Source organism: Ambystoma mexicanum, chromosome 2p (assembly GCF_040938575.1).
Source record: "Ambystoma mexicanum isolate Mex_15411 chromosome 2p, UKY_AmexF1_1, whole genome shotgun sequence".
NCBI classification, from domain to species: Eukaryota; Metazoa; Chordata; class Amphibia; order Caudata; family Ambystomatidae; genus Ambystoma; species Ambystoma mexicanum.
This window is the reverse complement of record NC_090923.1, coordinates 116,379,364-116,396,715: the sequence shown is the minus strand read 5'-3', so window position 1 is coordinate 116,396,715 and position 17,352 is coordinate 116,379,364. Positions and strand designations below refer to the sequence as shown.

At 46.3% G+C, this 17,352-nt stretch overlaps 1 protein-coding gene across 1 annotated transcript in view; it reads right to left on the bottom strand.

The window, feature by feature from the left end:
- Positions 1-17,352, bottom strand: part of RUVBL1 (RuvB like AAA ATPase 1) — a 396,640-nt gene that overhangs the window by 295,077 nt on the left and 84,211 nt on the right. Inside the window, exon 4 of the mRNA XM_069643365.1 lies at positions 8,086-8,237. Within this exon, the coding sequence (XP_069499466.1) occupies positions 8,086-8,237 (152 nt within the window). The remainder of the gene's footprint in view (positions 1-8,085; positions 8,238-17,352) is intronic.

Below are 17,352 nucleotides of genomic sequence, written 5' to 3'. Positions count from 1 at the left end.
AAAACACACAGATCCCACACTTGGTCGGGCACAGACCCTGAAGAGACACTGCATGAAGATCTGAGGGAGAAATGGTTCAATCACTTGACGTACAAAACTATACTACTGGGGCACAATCTCCAGCCCTGATTAGTGGGAGCACTGAGTGAATAAAATATTTTTGTTTCTTAATTAGTGATGTGGCAGGAACCTACATGCTTAGGAGGCTGCCTGTCCCACCAAGCGCGGTTTAACTGAATGGAAGGAGAAGCCAGTGGGCGGGTCATGAAATGAGGGACTAAACTCTACGCATGCACACCAAACCCGCTGTCCAAATATATATATTTTTTTAATGCTGAAAAAAAGACTCTGGTTCTGTTCCCAAATGGGGACAACCCATCGGTAATGAGGAAAGGGGACTGAACAAAGGAGTTTATCTTGGTTTGTGACTGATGACGCAAAACAACTAAACGAAAACCAGTCCAATTAGGATTTCTTTTTTTAAATTTTTTTATTTATACATTTTCAAGAAAACAAATTAATCCAACAGTAATAATGCAAGGGGAAGGAGCACATATGTCAATTCATCAAATTTTCAGTCCAGAATGCCTTCCCTCGAGTCCATCTAACATTGCATTATCAGTTCATCAATTCAACTTTAACTAAGTCAAGAACAATTCATGAAATCAATTGGAGAACAGTGCGATCATGAACAAACAAACAGCGGAAAAAAATAAAAATGTCATAAATCGGAGCCTGTGCAATTCGTAACCATATCAGTTCTGTGCAAAGTACGCAGCTTCAAGTCTGTCAGGAGTTCATAAAGTGCCTCATCAGATCTGCCTAAAGTACATCTGCTCCCTATCCTCCACATAGTCCAAGAAAGGGGTCCAGATCCGTCTGAACCTCGATAGCTTCCCTTCTAGTATGGCTGTGGACTTTTCAAGACCCATCAATTCCCACACCTTCATCCACCAATATGCCACCTGTGGTCCCTCCACCGCCTTCCAAAATCACGCCCTGGTGATTCGTGCCGCCATAAGTAGCTGCGCAATTAGGCTGCTCTGGACCCCGATATCGGGAAGGACCCATCCTCCGGCACATCCCCCAGGATTAGTACACGCGGGTCCATAGGAAGCAGCGTGCCCATAACATCCTTGATCTTGGAACGGACCTCTAACTAGTAATCTTGGATGACCGCACAATGCCACCACATATGCCCCAAGTCACCCTTTTCTCCACACCCATGCCAGCATGTATCCGGATACCCAGGGTTCATGGCATGCAATCTAGTCGGCGGGAAGTGCCAACGGAAGCATATCTTAATTGCGTTCTCTTTTACCAATGTACATCTGGAGCTCTTGTGGGCCCTATGCCATATGTGCTGCCATGCTTCCTCTGGAATTTCAACCCACCAGCTCTCTTTCCCACGATAACATGTAGGGGAGCTTTTCACCCTCAGACATTTTTTAGGCCATAACAAGCCACCAATCTATGAGAGCTCTGTCCCTCAAGAATTCTCAGTTCTATACCAAATGGCACTCTGCTGACAGCTTGGCGAGTTTCCCTGTTAGTCAGCCAGTGGCGTAATTGTATGTACCTAAACCGTTCCCACTCCGACAGCCCAAACTTCTCCTTACACTCCTGGAATGTCAGTGGTTCCTGGTCTACGTATAAGGCCCTAAGACTCAGTGGTCCGTTTGATTCCCACCCTTGGAATGAATTGGGAGCCAATCCCGGTGTAAATGCCGGATTTTGTGCCACAGGGGACAGTGGACCCAGACCCAAATCTATCCCTCTTTGCAATTTCGCCTTATCCCAGCTTTGGAGCGTAGCAAGTGTTGTAGGCAGAGGTCCCCCCTGATAGTTACGCGCCTCTTTGGGCAAGAAAGGGAAATATTCTATCATCAATAGAGAGGCTTCCTGCTCTATTTCCTGCCATTTAGGAGTTTCACCGGGACTCCCCCAGGCCAACATAGGGGCCACCTGTGCCGCTCTATAGTAGCGCTGAACCGAAGGCAGACCTATACCCCCCTGTGTCGCCTTTCTCGTCAAAAGTTTATAGGTTATTCCAGGTCTCTTATTTCCCCACACAAAGCGCCCCATCTCCTTCTGCATATCTATAAGATCCCTCTCGGGAATCCGTATTGGCAACGAGTAGAAGGCATATAGGAGCTTCGGGATAAGCGACATCTTTACCGCACTCACCCTGCCTAACCAAGACATTTCCTGCGAATCCCATCGACGAAGCCATTCTTTAGCTTCTCTAAATAGTGCCGGTATATTCGCTTTAAATAGGCCTGCATAGGTCGGGGTCAATTTAATCCCTAGATAGGGAATGTTTGTTGAAGACCAGGGAATGGGAAAGGCCGCCTGTATCTCCGCCAGATTCTCTGTGAGCTCAGTCAATGCCATACCCACAGATTTATTTGCATTCACTCCAAACCCTGAATTTTTTTCAAAATTGGACAATAGGCACATCAGGGGCGGGATGGCCTTAGTTGCGTCCTTTAGGAAGCACAGCAGGTCATCAGAGTATAATGCTATTTTATGGCATTGTCCTGCAAATTCACAGGGGCCTACTGTATAATGCGTATATACAGGGGCCTAGTGCCCCTGTATATACGGATCGCTGTGGTCATGTTCGAGTTCACTCTGACTTTAGTGGAGGGAAACAGATAATTGTAAAGGATTAACCTTGAGAATCTAGGGCCAAGCCCGAATCCCTCTAGCACCAACTGTAAGCAACCCCAAGACATACTATCAAAAGCCCGGTGGGCATCTAATGAGAACAGCAACAATTTACCTGGCAGTCTAGGGGCTAGGGCTATCAAATCTATCGTCCGACGTATATTATCTTGTGTCGAACGATTCCGTATAAACCCTGTTTGATCTTTCTCCACAAGCGTCGGGAGAACCTCCCCAAGGCGCCCTGCTATCACCCTACTTAGTAGTTTTGCATCCATATTTAGCAAGGTAATTGGGCGGTAAGACGCGCATTCAATCGGATTCCTCCCGGGTTTCAAAACTAATGTCGTGGTGGAATCTGCCATAGACTCCGAGATCAGCCCCGTTGCCCAGATATTATTGAACAGTTTTGTCAAATAAGGGGAAAGCTCAGCCCTGAAAATCTTATAGAATTCATTTGAGAACCCATCAGGTCCTAGGGCCTTACCCAGAGGAAGGGAGCGAATTACGTTTTCTATCTCCTCCCTTGTAATTGGCTCCTCTAGGAGCTCGCGGATTGCCTGAGGCAGCTGTGGCAAATGCGCTTCTCGTATGAACCCCTCCGCCATACCTACATCTGTCTGGTGGGGGGCCGAGTGAGCCCTAAAATACTCCTCCACTACTCGAAGTTTCTCCCTCTCAGATGTGACCCTCTTTCCTTCCCCATCCACCAGTGCCTCAATCCTATTGCGGCTCGCCCGTCGTTTCAACTTGGCTGCTACCCTTAGAATAATAGTACTGCCTAACTCATCATAGCATACGCTGCACGGCTCATATGATGGGTCTCAAGGGATCTCTGGGCCATTCTCACCTCTCATTTCCGACTTTGAGTAGGTCTACACCTATGTGCTTCTTCCCTCTCCCGGAGCTCCAACTCCAGCTGGGCTTGTATTTGTTTCCTGGCCCTACTTTTCTCTGCAGAGTAAGCAATTACCTGACCCCGGAGCACAGCCTTCGCCGCATCCCATATCTTCGTATATGGCAGTGCCTCTGTCTCATTCTCCTTAAAGTAGTGGTTAATAGCCTCCGAAATACAAAAGCAGAACTGAGGATCCTCCAGGAGGAATTTGTTCAATTGCCAGGACCGTGGTGGGCTGGGCTGGGCCTGAAAAGAAGCCAACGTGAGCAGGACCGGGGCGTGATCTGACAATGCCTTGGGCAATATATCAAGGTCAATTTTTTGGGCTATTAACTTATCGGACACCAAGAACATGTCCAACCTGGAGAATCCTCTGTGCACCGCAGAATAATATGTGTATTCCTGCTCTCCTGGATGACAGAATCTCCACACCTCTATAAGGGAATGTTCCAGCAGGAGCGTAGCGAGTGCCAGAAAATTCTTTTTATCAGCGCTAATCGGGGGGAGAGTCTTATCCATCAGAGGGTCAATTACAGCATTGAAATCCCCCCAATTATCACTTCACCCTCCGCATGTTCAAACAGCAGCTTCGAGACAGATTCAAAAAACATATCCTGCTGTGCATTAGTCGCATATAGAGAGACCAGCATCACCCTCCGTGCCTGTAGATCAGCTACTGCTAAGACATATCTGCCTCCCACATCCTTCAGCGTCTTACAGACCCCTAGGGAGATTCCTCTGCGAACCAGGATGGCCACTCCAGCTATCTTACTCCCTGAAGAGGTGCAGAATTTTATGGGGTATAATTTGCTATTACGCTGGAATAAGCCGAAATGAGTCTCCTGAAGAAACAGGATCGAGGAGTCTAAGGTGGCCATGCGGTGCATCAGTGCCCTTCTTTTAATCGGGGAATTCAACCCCTGCACATTCAGAGAGAGACAGCAACAAGTTGGGGTGGTCATAGTCTTATCCTTATCTCCCGCCTTTTCCTTCTCCAATCAAGTTTACTAGTTACAAATGCCCTTTCTCCCTCCCTCCCCTCTCTCCCACCTCCTCTTACTCAAAAAAGGTCCCAGCATAACCAGGAGCAAATTCCTGTCTATCGCCCTCTGCTGTAAATCAGGCACTCCACGAGAGCTCCCATAACACCTCGAACACTGCAGACCACTGCGAATCTCATCACCTTCGATGATCAGGCTCCCCAAAAGACAAACCGAAAAGAAGAAAAATAACCAAATATAGATTCTCAAATACTTGCCAAACTCGTAACATAACTGATACGAACAGTGACCTTTCTAGGGTAACAATGTCGGGCATAATCCGTGAGACGGGCCCCAACTTCCAGATCTCAAAATCGTTCCCATATATATCCCCACATTTGTAATAATCACGCAGCCAATGAGCATATCTATGCATCCCTTTACAACCTTGTGCCATTTTTATATGTTCTGATCTGAGATAGGCAGATCTCTTTATCAGTGTACCTGCGCTGCCTTCGTAGTCAATCATTTCGGGGTCCACACCCTGTCCCATTTCTGCAGACACCAAATGGCCATGTCTAGAGCCGGCGAATCTATAGCTGCATTAACCCAGTTTATACAAGTGGCCATCCTCCCTGGAAGGCTCCGCGACCCTGTCTCAGCACTTCCCATAAGACCTCCTGCCGGCATCTTCCATATATACAGGCAGTTACGTGTTACCGAGTATAGCACCCGGCCGTCATCACTCACCCAGCTTGCTGTGTTTCCATCACCTCTTTAAACTCCCTGTTGAAGCGTATGGGCTCGCCACGTTAACTTTAACCATCTATTCCAGAGGGAGTGCTGCCCCTCTGCTCAATGACGTCCGGTATCTTGCGTGCCTTAATCAGTGTCCAGCCCCTGGGTCTTCGCCTCTTATCCTTCACCGTGGGGCTAGCCATTAGCTCTCCCTCCGCAACAGCCCCTGCACGGTCTGTCTCACCCGCAACACTTTGCAACCACTCCTCAGGCTCTCCCTCAGAGCCTATGCTGCAGGGGCGGTTCTGATATTCAAACAGTAGCCTACACGGGTATCCCAATCTGTAGCAGATCTTTTTCACTTGTAGCCAGGAGGTGATTTTCTGCAAGCGTCTGCGGTTTGCCAAGGTGTATGGCGAGAGGTCCTGAAACAATGATATGGCAGAGCCACGAAATTCCATCTTTTCCGCCTTTCTAGCCGCCACCATTATCTCCTCTTTTTGCCGAAAGAAGTGGACCCTAGTCAGGACATCAGGGAGGAGATTACGCTTTTGCTGGATAGAGGAATATGCTCGATGGGTCCTGTCCGGGATCAGCTCTTCAGAATCTGGAATTCGCAGCAAAGTCTTAAAGAGATCCCGCACATATTCAGCAAGTTCCTGGTCCTGGACCTGTCGCGGCACCCCTCGGATCCTAATGTTATTTCTCCCTGAGCGATTTTCTAAATCCGCCTGCTTTGCCGCCATTTCCTCCAGATAGCTCTCCACATTCTGCACCCTTTTGGTGAGGTCCTCATTGTCCCTCTCGTGCTCACATGCCATATTCTCCAACTCGTCCACCCTAGTCTCGAGACCACTCAAGTTGGAGTTCAGTTCCGCAATGGACCGCGCCAGGAGTCCTTCGAGGACTGAATCTCCATTGCTATTGCCGTCGTAATATCCTGCTTAAGTGTTCTCAGCATCCCTTCTAGTTCTTGTCTGAATAGGGCCGGATCAAGGGTTGAGTCAGACCCCATTGAGGCCTGAACCTCTGCCACCACGGTTTCCATTTTCTGTGGAGTAGGCGCTGCTGCGGTCAGGTAAGTTGTAATTTTGCTCCCTCTGTTCTTGTTTCCTGCTTTGGGCATCGCCAGGGAGGAGATGCGCAATATAATGGAGTGCTCCTCAAGGTTCCCTTGAAATCAGTGTACAGAGGCGTGTGCCCCCATCACCTATCTTTTCATGCAGCACCCAAACGCTTTCTTACATCAGGGTCTCATTTTCCATAGCAGCCAGACGGGGTTGTCAGCTCCTAGGTTAACTTCGAGCTGATGCAGTTGTATTTGTAAACACCGCCACACCGCTCCTCAGCCCCAGGCACACTCCAGCCTCATGGAGTCGGCGGCCCCAGGCAGCCCAGCGCGAGCCGCCCGCAGCTTCCTCTCAGAGAGCCAAAGCCGACAACTCGTGGGCAGGGGGAGGCGCACCCCGGCTCGATCCGCTCCTCAGCACTCCATCGCTGAAGTTCCCCGGACCACTCGCTTCGGTGCCCCGCCTCTCTCCTGGGCTTTGCTCTTCAAACGGCCAGACTGCGGGACCCCGCATTCCCGCTCCCCCAGCCTTCACTCCTCCAGCCGCCCGTTCCTCTGATAGTCCAGCCCGTTTTACTGGGGGTCTGCTTCTTCGTTCCGGCTAACTTATGCTGGGCTCACAGGGTGTCGCAGGGCGCCACGGCTTCTCCACACCTCCCGCCGCTAATCACACCCCTCGCCTCGGGCTGCAACCATCAGTCCTCCACATCGGCGCCCCCCAGCTCACGGCTGCGCACCTCTCCTCCGCCCCGCGCAGTTTTCAGGCGCTGCTTACTTCTCCAAGGCCAAAGTCAGTTACTACGATTCCTCAGCGCCCGCCATCTTGCGCGCCATCCGCCTCTCTCCGGTAGGCTTCAAACTCGGGATAGACAGCTCCCCAGCAACTGCCAGCAACACATCCCGTCGCAGCCGCGACACTAGGTACTCTCCGCAACTTCTGTGTCCAAATTTAGGGGATTAAAGGGAGTTAAAAAGCTGTAATATCGAGGCCCATCCCGGAGCTTACAGCAGGCATGACGTCATGGTGCCCTGCCTGGCCACGCACCCTCAATTAGGATTTCTAAAGCAGCAGCTGCCATCTCTGTGCACTTGCTATGAAGGTTGCCACTCGTCGTGCCAATTCCCCAGGGAAATCTTGTTTTCACATTTTCTTTTCAGGCGTAGGGTTTCTTTTAATGGCCCTAACCACTTAAGGTTACTCCTCTCTCTCCTTAGTTCTTTTTCATGCTCAAGTCCCATATGAAGTGTGATTTATGCATGTCATTTACGTTGACATGGGCAATGTCGGGAACAGTCATGGCGATACCAGGGTGCTGGTTAATGGGCAACGGCTGTGGAACAAGAGCTGAGACAGTGTAAAAGTTTTGTTATTTTTTAACCAAAGTATGGAATTTGAATAGTTTATACAACGTTGAAAGTTATGCTACATACCTATCTGGGGTGCCATGCAATCCAATCCTTCCTTAAATACACTTATGCAGATTCTATACAAGCAGTATGATACCTTTCCATGAATTGTGTCTTGCTAGTAAATGTCAAGTTACCTTTTGTACTTCTCATTATGTGGCTCTTTTTGGATGCTTTTAGTAGCTTTAACATTTATGGTAACAGTACATTTGACCAAATACTGAAATCAATTCTACAGTCTAGTGGGTAAAGAAAACAGATCTACTAATACAATTTGGAGTAGCTCTTGACTCTAAAGCACATCAAATTTTGGATGTACACCATACCTTTAGCTGTTTGGTCCCTTTTGCGGTTTTGAGTCCAATAATAACATGACTGATCGTCTTTCCATATCCTCCCATTGGGTTCTCTGTCTCACAAGGGCTTAACTCCGTTACTTCTCCTTCATACACTTCCTTGGTCTCCTTTATCCTCAAACCTATGAAATACACATTCAGCCATTTTTAGACGCATCTCAGAAAACTGACAATGAAAAATGTTCCAGCATAGTAAGAATTCTGTGCACGCTAAAATATGATGTATATTTTAAACAAATGCTGAATATGAGATTCACATTTTCCTTCTGTTAGCAAGTTGAAGATGTTTTGATAAGTAGAATAGAAAAAGGGTACATAGAGTTTGCAAGTGTCATTCTGTAAATAAATGTACGTTCCATACAAATTCATGGTCAAGTTTGCAGCTAGAATAAAGTAAACAAAATGTCTTTCAAAAAGTAGCAACACCACAACTCTCTACAACTCTTAAGACGAAAAGGGGCATCTGCATAATAAATGTGAAACATGTGATATGGTACAAGTAAAGATACTGGTAAGGGGTAGTAGGTAATTACAGAATGTCCACAGCATCCAAATGTGCCTCTTGATTGCATTTTACAGGCATTTGCAATTAGTATTATACACTCGGATCCTTTAAGCCTCTGGCAGCCATCTCCTCAGGCAAGAGATCAATTAGGTAATTAATTATTAAGCCCACAGCCACATCTCTAGTTCATCATTGAAACTCAAGAACTCCCTCACGACAGAACATGCATGTCCCAACTCGTAAAGAACTTTCAACCCGCAGCCCAACTTTGCACTAAAATAAATCCCTCTACTTACATCTGTATATTCCCACCAAGTACAGGTGGAAACATTTCAATTTGCAAGGTACTATCCAGGTATTATAAAAGTGAAGCACATAAAAAAGAATGCAGAAAGGCTAGTGCAGAATTGTATTACGTGCCTGCAACACAATGTAGGGAAGGGAACCGTGACTCCAGTAGGTAGTTTTGGCCCACCCTCTATGCCATTCGAGGTGATCCATTTTGATTTCATAGAAATGGAAAGGTGCCAGAACTACAAATATGTGTTAGTGGTGATTTGTGCATTTAGCAAGTGGGTGGAGGCATATCCTTGAAAAGACTGTACTGCCATGTCAACGGCAAAAGTAATGTTGAAGGAGTATTTCTCCCGGTTCGGGCGGCCCCGTGTCCTGTAGTCAGATAACGGCCCACACTTTGTGGGCGCAGTAGTACTACAGATCTGTGCAGGTCTGCAGATTGACAAGCAATTCCACAGCTCCAGGGATCCGAGTTCCGCCGGGCTTGTTGAGAGACATAACGGTATCTTAAAGTCAAAGATAGCTAAAATCTGTGCTGGGAGCAAGTTGAGTTGGGTGGATGCATTACCCCTAGCGCTATTGTGCATGTGCACGTCTGTGCAGGCTAAAACTGGGCTCTCTCCCTATGAAATTATCATGGGGAGACCGGCAAATGTATGGTGCGCACCGCAGCCCAAAAGATTATGCGAGGTCGAGCATCCTGTGTTAAGCACGTACTGTGGCCTTTTAATGCAGAAGTTGCGTTTGACTCATCAGCAGGTGCCGGAGGCGTTACCAGTGCGATACACCTGACCGGGGCACGCACTGGAGCCTGGAAGCTGGGTCCTGATTAAAAACTTTAAACGGAGACGTCATTAGCACCCAGGTGGCGCGGCCCCTACCAAGTACTTTTGGTGACACAGACGGCCATTCGAGTGGACGGTCGCAAGGCATGGATCCATGCGACACAGGCCAAAAGATTCCCAGGACTGCTGACAACTTTCGACGACCAGAGAAAGGAAACGGTCTCGGAAACTAAAGAAACTGTTGCCAGTCCACTGCCACAGCATCGGCCTGAGCGAGAAGTGAAAGTTGATACAGAGCCTGAGGAGGCTGCCAGGAAGGGGAAAGGGCGAAAAGTGCCCCAACGTTGCTCAGCAGAAACATCACTGCCGAGCGACACAAACTCTGCATTGCAAACACGAGCATAAACAACGCGTGTACCCCTTTGGCGCCCACCAGCTTCTGCAAATGCACCAAGGCCAGAGAAAGAAACTACATCATTGCCACAGCGCTCATCGCTACCCATCATTGTGCCGCAGGCTGACACTGAGCCTGATTGTCAGGAACTTGGATTGGAGGGTCTGGAAACGCTGGAGGCATTTATTGTCGCACGCGCGTTTCAGTCCTCACCCAAGATGGCGGACGAGTCCTTATATGCTGACTCCTCCCACCGACCGATGCGTTGTATCTGTTTACCAACGCTACGGTTCGTGAGGAAGCTTCGTCCGTGAAATTCTCATTGCCTCTTCCCGTCTTTTCCTTTTTCAGCCTTCCTGGTCGGTCTCGTCGGATCGTCTACTTCCTTTCTACCTTTCGTATCCTCCCTTTGCCTACTCCTTATCCGTTGCAATTCTTGCCACCTCCAGTCTTTCCTGTATAGTTTTTTGGTTTCCTGTGTCCTATTTATTTACTTCCTCCTGTTTCTCTCTAGTTCCTTTCTAAAGTTGTTTGTACACTCTTCCTGGTTTTCTGTCTTCCTGTTTTATTCATTGCTAAAACTACCTTTATTACGCCCTTTTCGGCAGCCGGTCCCGGCACCTCAATTTCGTTTATTGAGCGGTCTCCCGCTCCGTAAGCATCTTACTGCTCCTTGTTCGGTACTTGCTCTTTCTGTTTCTCTCGATTCCCTTGTCCCCGTCACTATCGGGTTTTTCTTCGACTCCTTTCCATTTTTGTTAACCCTCCTTTTCCAGCTATTCATCAAAATCCTGCCACAATCAAACCTTCCCTTGAATTCTACCAACACCGGCTGCCTTCAGGTCAACAAGGAAGTGATCACAGCCAACTGAACCCATCTGAATTTACAGGGTTTTTTCCGCCTTTGTGCTTTTTCCCTGTTTAGGGCTGGCCCCCTGGGGGTCCCCGCGGTTAGGGTTTCTTCTCTGCCAAGGTGGCCTCCGGAGGGGCCAGACCCTACTTGCACGAAAAGAAGATCAGGACACCCAAGAGAGACACCCCCACGTCACGGAAGGAAAGAAGGAAGACCGAGACTATCCCAATAGAGTATACCTCGGAGGAGCCAGGTGAGGAGGAGGGGGAGGAAGTTCTTAAGCTTGACACTGATACTGGAAGTGCAGCGGCACTATTCACGTATCATACAATACCAGGAGTGAAACGGTATAATTTGCGGCCTCAACAGGCAAAGTGATTCACAGATCTTTGGTGCTTTTCTTTTGCCTTTGGTTCCACTCACGGACGGAGTAGGAACCAGGGGCGTAGAGGAGAGAAGTGAGAGTTGTGCAAGTCGGACAATTCAAGACTCACTGCTCCTCAGTGCGCTTATAATAAAGTACATGTGTCCTAAGCCAGAGCGGGACAAGCTGGATGCACATAGTACTCTGTCAATAAAGAACTGTTCAGAAATCGTCTAAGCAGTGGGAGAAAGAACAACTAATCTTGCTCGGAGGGGATAAGTGATATAGGCTGTGAAAGGGCTGGCAGAATTGAACTGTGACATTTTCATTGAACTTTTGGCATCAAGAACGAGAGACATTTGCGACGAACTTTGCCAGCAAGAAGAAGGATGATGAAGAGCAAATCAAGACCTGTTTCAGCCTCCTTCTGCACCGCTGCTGAGAAGATGATCATTTTAGAGACTGTAAATTTAGGGAAAAAGCATGGTAAAAGGAATAAGGTACTGATTTGGACATTGGTCCTGTGCTCGAAGTATGGTAGTACCAACAATAATAGCTATTACACTATGGTTCCTGGAGTCCGCGTACCCATTAGAAACACTTTTGCCAAAAGCAGCTACTGAAAGCCCAGTTCATGTAATCACTGGTACTTTGTCCCCAATGGAAGAAAGACAGAGAAGGATATGGCAACAATACATCGTTGCTCATCATTAACATGACCCATGCGGTTTTAAAGAAAAAAGATTGCTGGGTTTGTGCCCATTTACCACAGTACGGTGGGAAAGGGATAGGCTGGTATGTACAACCGTTATCGTTGGTTTATTAATGTGAAGTATCGTTGAGTGCAATGTTCTTTGGGAAATGGAACAAGAGTAATACGGGTCAGCTAGATGAGACCAATATGAATGAATTTGAGGAAATGATCATGAGACCTGTTGGTTGTTCCATATTCCACAAAGCTCGCGTATTTTCACCAGATCCCATGAGGAAAAATACACGAAAGACAAGACTAGATAGATTACATAAGCAGAATAGACTGACCCCGCCAGCAGAAGAAACATCAGTAATGACATTTCGAATGAGGGATGAATGGAATAAAGATGCTGTGCTCCCTACCTATACAGTGGATTACAGCCCCAAAACTGCTCCCCTATGTTTAAAGAAAAAAGGTTCCTATAAAGTAGGTACGTTTAGCAGCTGCCTGAACACAGTGGTTCTAAAGCACGAAATAGAACCAGTGTACGTAGGGGACCCCGTTTACTTTATATGTGGGGAAAAAGCATATGCATGGTTACCTAGGAACTGGGGAGGTACATGCTACCTAGGTCTACTGTTTCCAGGAGTGTTCCTCTTGGAAACAGCAGAAGTAGCCAGACGAACAAAAGGTAGAACTCAAAGGAGTAGCGAAGACGGAATGATAGCAATGGATGTAGCCAAATCGTTTATACCATTCTTGGCCCAAATAGAAAATTCCTATAATATAAGAAAACTGTCTAGAATATTAAAAAATACAATAGATACAACGGATATCTTATACAACATGACGTTGGAAGAAAAAGGAATTAGTCTAATGGCACTACAAAACAGAATGGCTCTTGATATAATATTAGTTGATCGTGGGGGAGTTTGCAAACTCGTAAAAACTGCATGCGGTGTGTTTATAGATGATTACTCCCCTACGATATTTAAAGCAATCCGGAAATTACATGTCCTAAGTTCCACACTCTCTACTGAAAAAGGGGTTGGGGGATAGGATCCTGGTTTTGTGGACTATTGCGGTCCCTGGGGATGGAAGCTAATTTCGATACTAGTGGTGGTACTTGGTATATTCATAACATGTTGCTGTTGCATACAATGCCTACCAATAGTTTGCACTGAGATAACTGAGGGATGTACTAAGGGAGGGATGTATGCACATGGTGTTCAGAGGAAAACAAACGCATGGCCGAAATAACAGAGACACTGATGAAACAAAAACAGTAAAACAATTCATGGCTTTAGACATTAATGATGAAGATGATGCTTATGATAGCATGAAAGGTTCAGACATAGATACCCCAGACTTATCCTCATCAGAGGAGGATACAATGAATGAATAAGACGTTTGGCATACGGCCAAAAGGAGGGTTTGTCAATCTGAAAAAAGTGAATACCCAACCGTCTTATGCACAGAATTATAGAAATACAGACTGCTATGCTTGACCAACAAGCGGCCATTTTAAATGTAGCAAGAATTGCCATTTTGCTTGTTAACCATTGCTCATTGCTTTCTGTCTAAACTGCTTTGCAGCTTGCAATTCTTGCGAATTCTGCTTACTCTGCTCAACTGTTAAGATTGTTGTCCGAATATGAAAGGGCAAGGCTGTGGGACTGAGGAGTCCGTTGAAAGGCCTCATGAGCAGCCCAGAAAGGAATGCCCACGCTCCCTCTCTGTAGCCTTGAGGGAGAGCTGCAGGGCATTTAATCATTTCACAGCTGCCAGCCAGTCTTGTACTGTGGTAGAATATGTTACAATAAAACAGCTAAAGGCTTGAATTATGCTCTTCTTACGGCCCCCTTCACAAAACCCTTTGGAGCGTGTCGGCTCCCAGGACACGAATGGTACCTCAGATAGCAAAGCTTGGAATGCGACTCTTCCCCCGTGTGCAGCTTGCTTCCAAGAACAGAAGCACCGTGTTCTGTTCAACTAGAAGATGCCTCTGCACTTTCTAAATTGCACATTGTTACTAGAATAGACATGGAAAGTGTCATACTCGTCGGAAATGTCCATCATCCCGAGTTCAAAGAAACTCAATAAAAGGGTGGGTGTTAAACATGTCATAGCGGATTGTATGATATGCATTTTGTATATATGTAACTGATGTACGTAATTCGCTCTCTTGCGTCCCTCGAGGTCTAGAGAATACACGTCGCGGGGCGTGAGACCACAGTTGGCCAATTGGGACTATTTTGCTTGCAATAAACCCTAGCATTGGGAATTTGACCCTCGTGTCTGGCGCATCCTTTCGTGTATGTTTATTGCCTTGTTTCCATATCGCACAGGGACCCCTAAGGGCCCCTTTCAAGGGGAGACTCTTGTTTCACTGGTTCTACTCTCCTTTCCAGATGTGCAAGATGTGAATTCTGCATGGCTCAAGGTCCAAGTGGAACACGCGCCAAATCTTTAGTTGATGGACCGTTAGGCAGGCACATAGTTCACAATAATCCTTGCATAGTTGCCGTTAGCACGTGTTTTGGGGGGTACCCAACCGCCTGGTTCCCCTCTTGGAACAACCCATTAGACAAAACCTCTTGGCCTTGTGGCAATTCTCCTCCAGCCAAAACAGACTGTTCCTCAGGTATACATACTAGGCCCCTGAGGACTGCAAATTATTCCCCTCCCCACCACCCCAAAAGGCATATAGTTACTATAAGCCTTTTAAAGAGGCCACACAGACAACGTGATGAGACAGACTGGGGGCTTAACATACGTAGAAGTTATGGATAAGCAAAATAGGCAGACGCAAGTACCTGGGGGCTTCCTGATGATTCAGGATTGAGCTGCTTGATGCAATGTCACATCATTGAAACCATGCATTCACTTGCAGAGGGCCATTATTGGTAATCTGAACCTGTCACAAATCATGGTTGGTGAAATTACTACTGGTGAAAGGAATTGAGCAAAGCGCACCTCAAATTCCGCTTTGCTGACAGAGGATTTAATCTTCATGATACCACCCTTGATTCTTGCTGAGGGTGTGGGCAGTTCTGGGGAAAAATGTTGCAGATTGGGAGGGTTCAGTAACGAGACTTACGAATAGGTTTAGTTTTCGCAAGGTATGACATTTTATTTGAAACCCCATCTAAACCTACTCTAACAGGGGATTCCCTACCTAGTCTAGAATCTAAGGGGAAACCTAGTATACACAAAACTAACCCTCACATTAAACAAAAACATTTAAATGAACATACACATAAATAAAAGGTTGCCCAACGATCAGTGTCTTGGATGAGTTCTACTTGTCCTGGACAGATACTGCCCCACCAACCCCCAGGAATGTCCCAAAGTCAATTTTCTCCAGGAAAAGAAAGTTTTAAAGTATTGAAACGTTCCAAAAGAAATTCACACAAACAAATATTCACTGGTAACAATTAAGTTCGGCCTTCACTTGATGAAGATTCCCTTTTCAAGTTCCATAAAAAAACAGCTCCAATGGTATTCTTAGATAACCTCCTTCCGGGAAAGAATGGATAAAGTTTAGGACAAAACTTCCACTTCTGCCTAGAAACAACGTTTATTCTTGTAACTTCTGCAGCGTCTTTGTATACAGTTTGTCAGGATGATTCTTCTTAGGGCTTGTTTGCTCTCTAGCAACTGGTACCGTGAGAGCAGATTCCCTGGTTTGCTTCTACATTCAAATAATAATATTCTGACAAAATGATCGACAACCACAGCTCTATTGCGACTATCTTTCAGGCAACTTCAACAAGACTCTTCGACCTCTAAAGGTTGACAAGGCACTCTTCTCTTGTATGGTAAGAAACTGCAGCCTTTTTGCCTTTCCTTTTTGTCCTGCAGCCTGCAGCTACCACAAATTCTGTCTTTAGCTCCCAGACTGCTTCTTCTCAACTTGAACAGTCTCAGCCCTACAGATTTTAATGAGTAATTTTTAACATGCACCCAGCTCACTTTCCAAGTTTCATATACACCTTAAGTAGTTACCCCAAAACTGTATTGCCACTCTTCATTGGATAACCTGGTCACCCTTGTATCAGAGAACTATGCATTTAAAACAGCTCCAGCATCTTTATAACAATGGTGTTCAGTTCTTAATTGAGCTGGTTTCACTTTAACAGGGTTTAATCTACTGGCTGTAATACTTGTTCGTCTGACTTCAACAACTTCTATGACTGCTACTTAAGTATTCAGTAGGTTACAAGGAGTCCTCTGTGGAAACAAAATTAGATGCACGCAATTTCGTTTTGCGAATGAACTACCACTTTAAAGATGTTGGTCCCCTTTTTTGGGTCAGCGTAATGCTTAAAAAGAAAATTGGGAAACAGTTTCATGTGCGCAACCGTTTTTCATGTTAAATGGGGTTGGAACATTTTGGGAAAGTCCGCTTCTACTTCATAAGAGTTACCGACAACGTTCTCCTCTAATAGGAGACATGCGACCGTTCAGCAACAGTTTACAGCGAACAATGGGAAATGGAGGCTCTCTTCACACGGTTACTTCAGCTTTAATGATATAAGCGCATGATACAATCCCTATGTTAAAATGACTTCCCACTTCATGCGAACAGTTAAAAATCAAGCTGACTACAGTTACCGGCAAGGTGTGTATTCCGAATGATATGGAGTACTGAGCTTCCTTCACCATCTCCACAATCGCAGCAGCTACGGACTGCTTCTGCTCCCAAGTTTATTTCTTCTTCTGCTACAGGCACTCTTTGGACCCACACCCCTCTCCAACACAGTGTCTCTGATCCATTAATGGACAGTCTTCCTTTCTCCAGTTTCCCTCAGCTTGCTCTTATGAAATGATATATTTCATTAATATCGCACTCGTACACAAGCATTTCTGCACACAGGTCTTGGGTGGATGCACCACTTCAGCTCTGCATTCACAGCAATTGGGTGCACCTGCCAGGTTCGTCCAGTCTCTTCCAATGCATAAACAGCCAAACAGGGTTTGTGAGCACAGGACAAACTCAGAGCCTGCCAGCGCAATCTGCTCTTCCTCTGCTCCAGCGTGCCTTCTGTGGTCATGCTTCCGACTGAACTGTTAATCAAAAATAGGCGTCCCCACCACCATGAACCCAGGGGAGAACCAAAGTAAGACAGACCCACCAGAGGGGAAAAAAGGAAGTTCATGGGAATAGAACCATAGAATCAATCAATGGAGTAAGCTGCCCACTGAGAGGGAGCTGACTATGGGGACAGATCAGGTCAAGGAATCAGAGATATATTCAATCAATCTTTAATAAAACACATATACAATTCCCATACAATTAAAAACAGCTTAAAAACACATAATTGATACTAAACATATCTAGT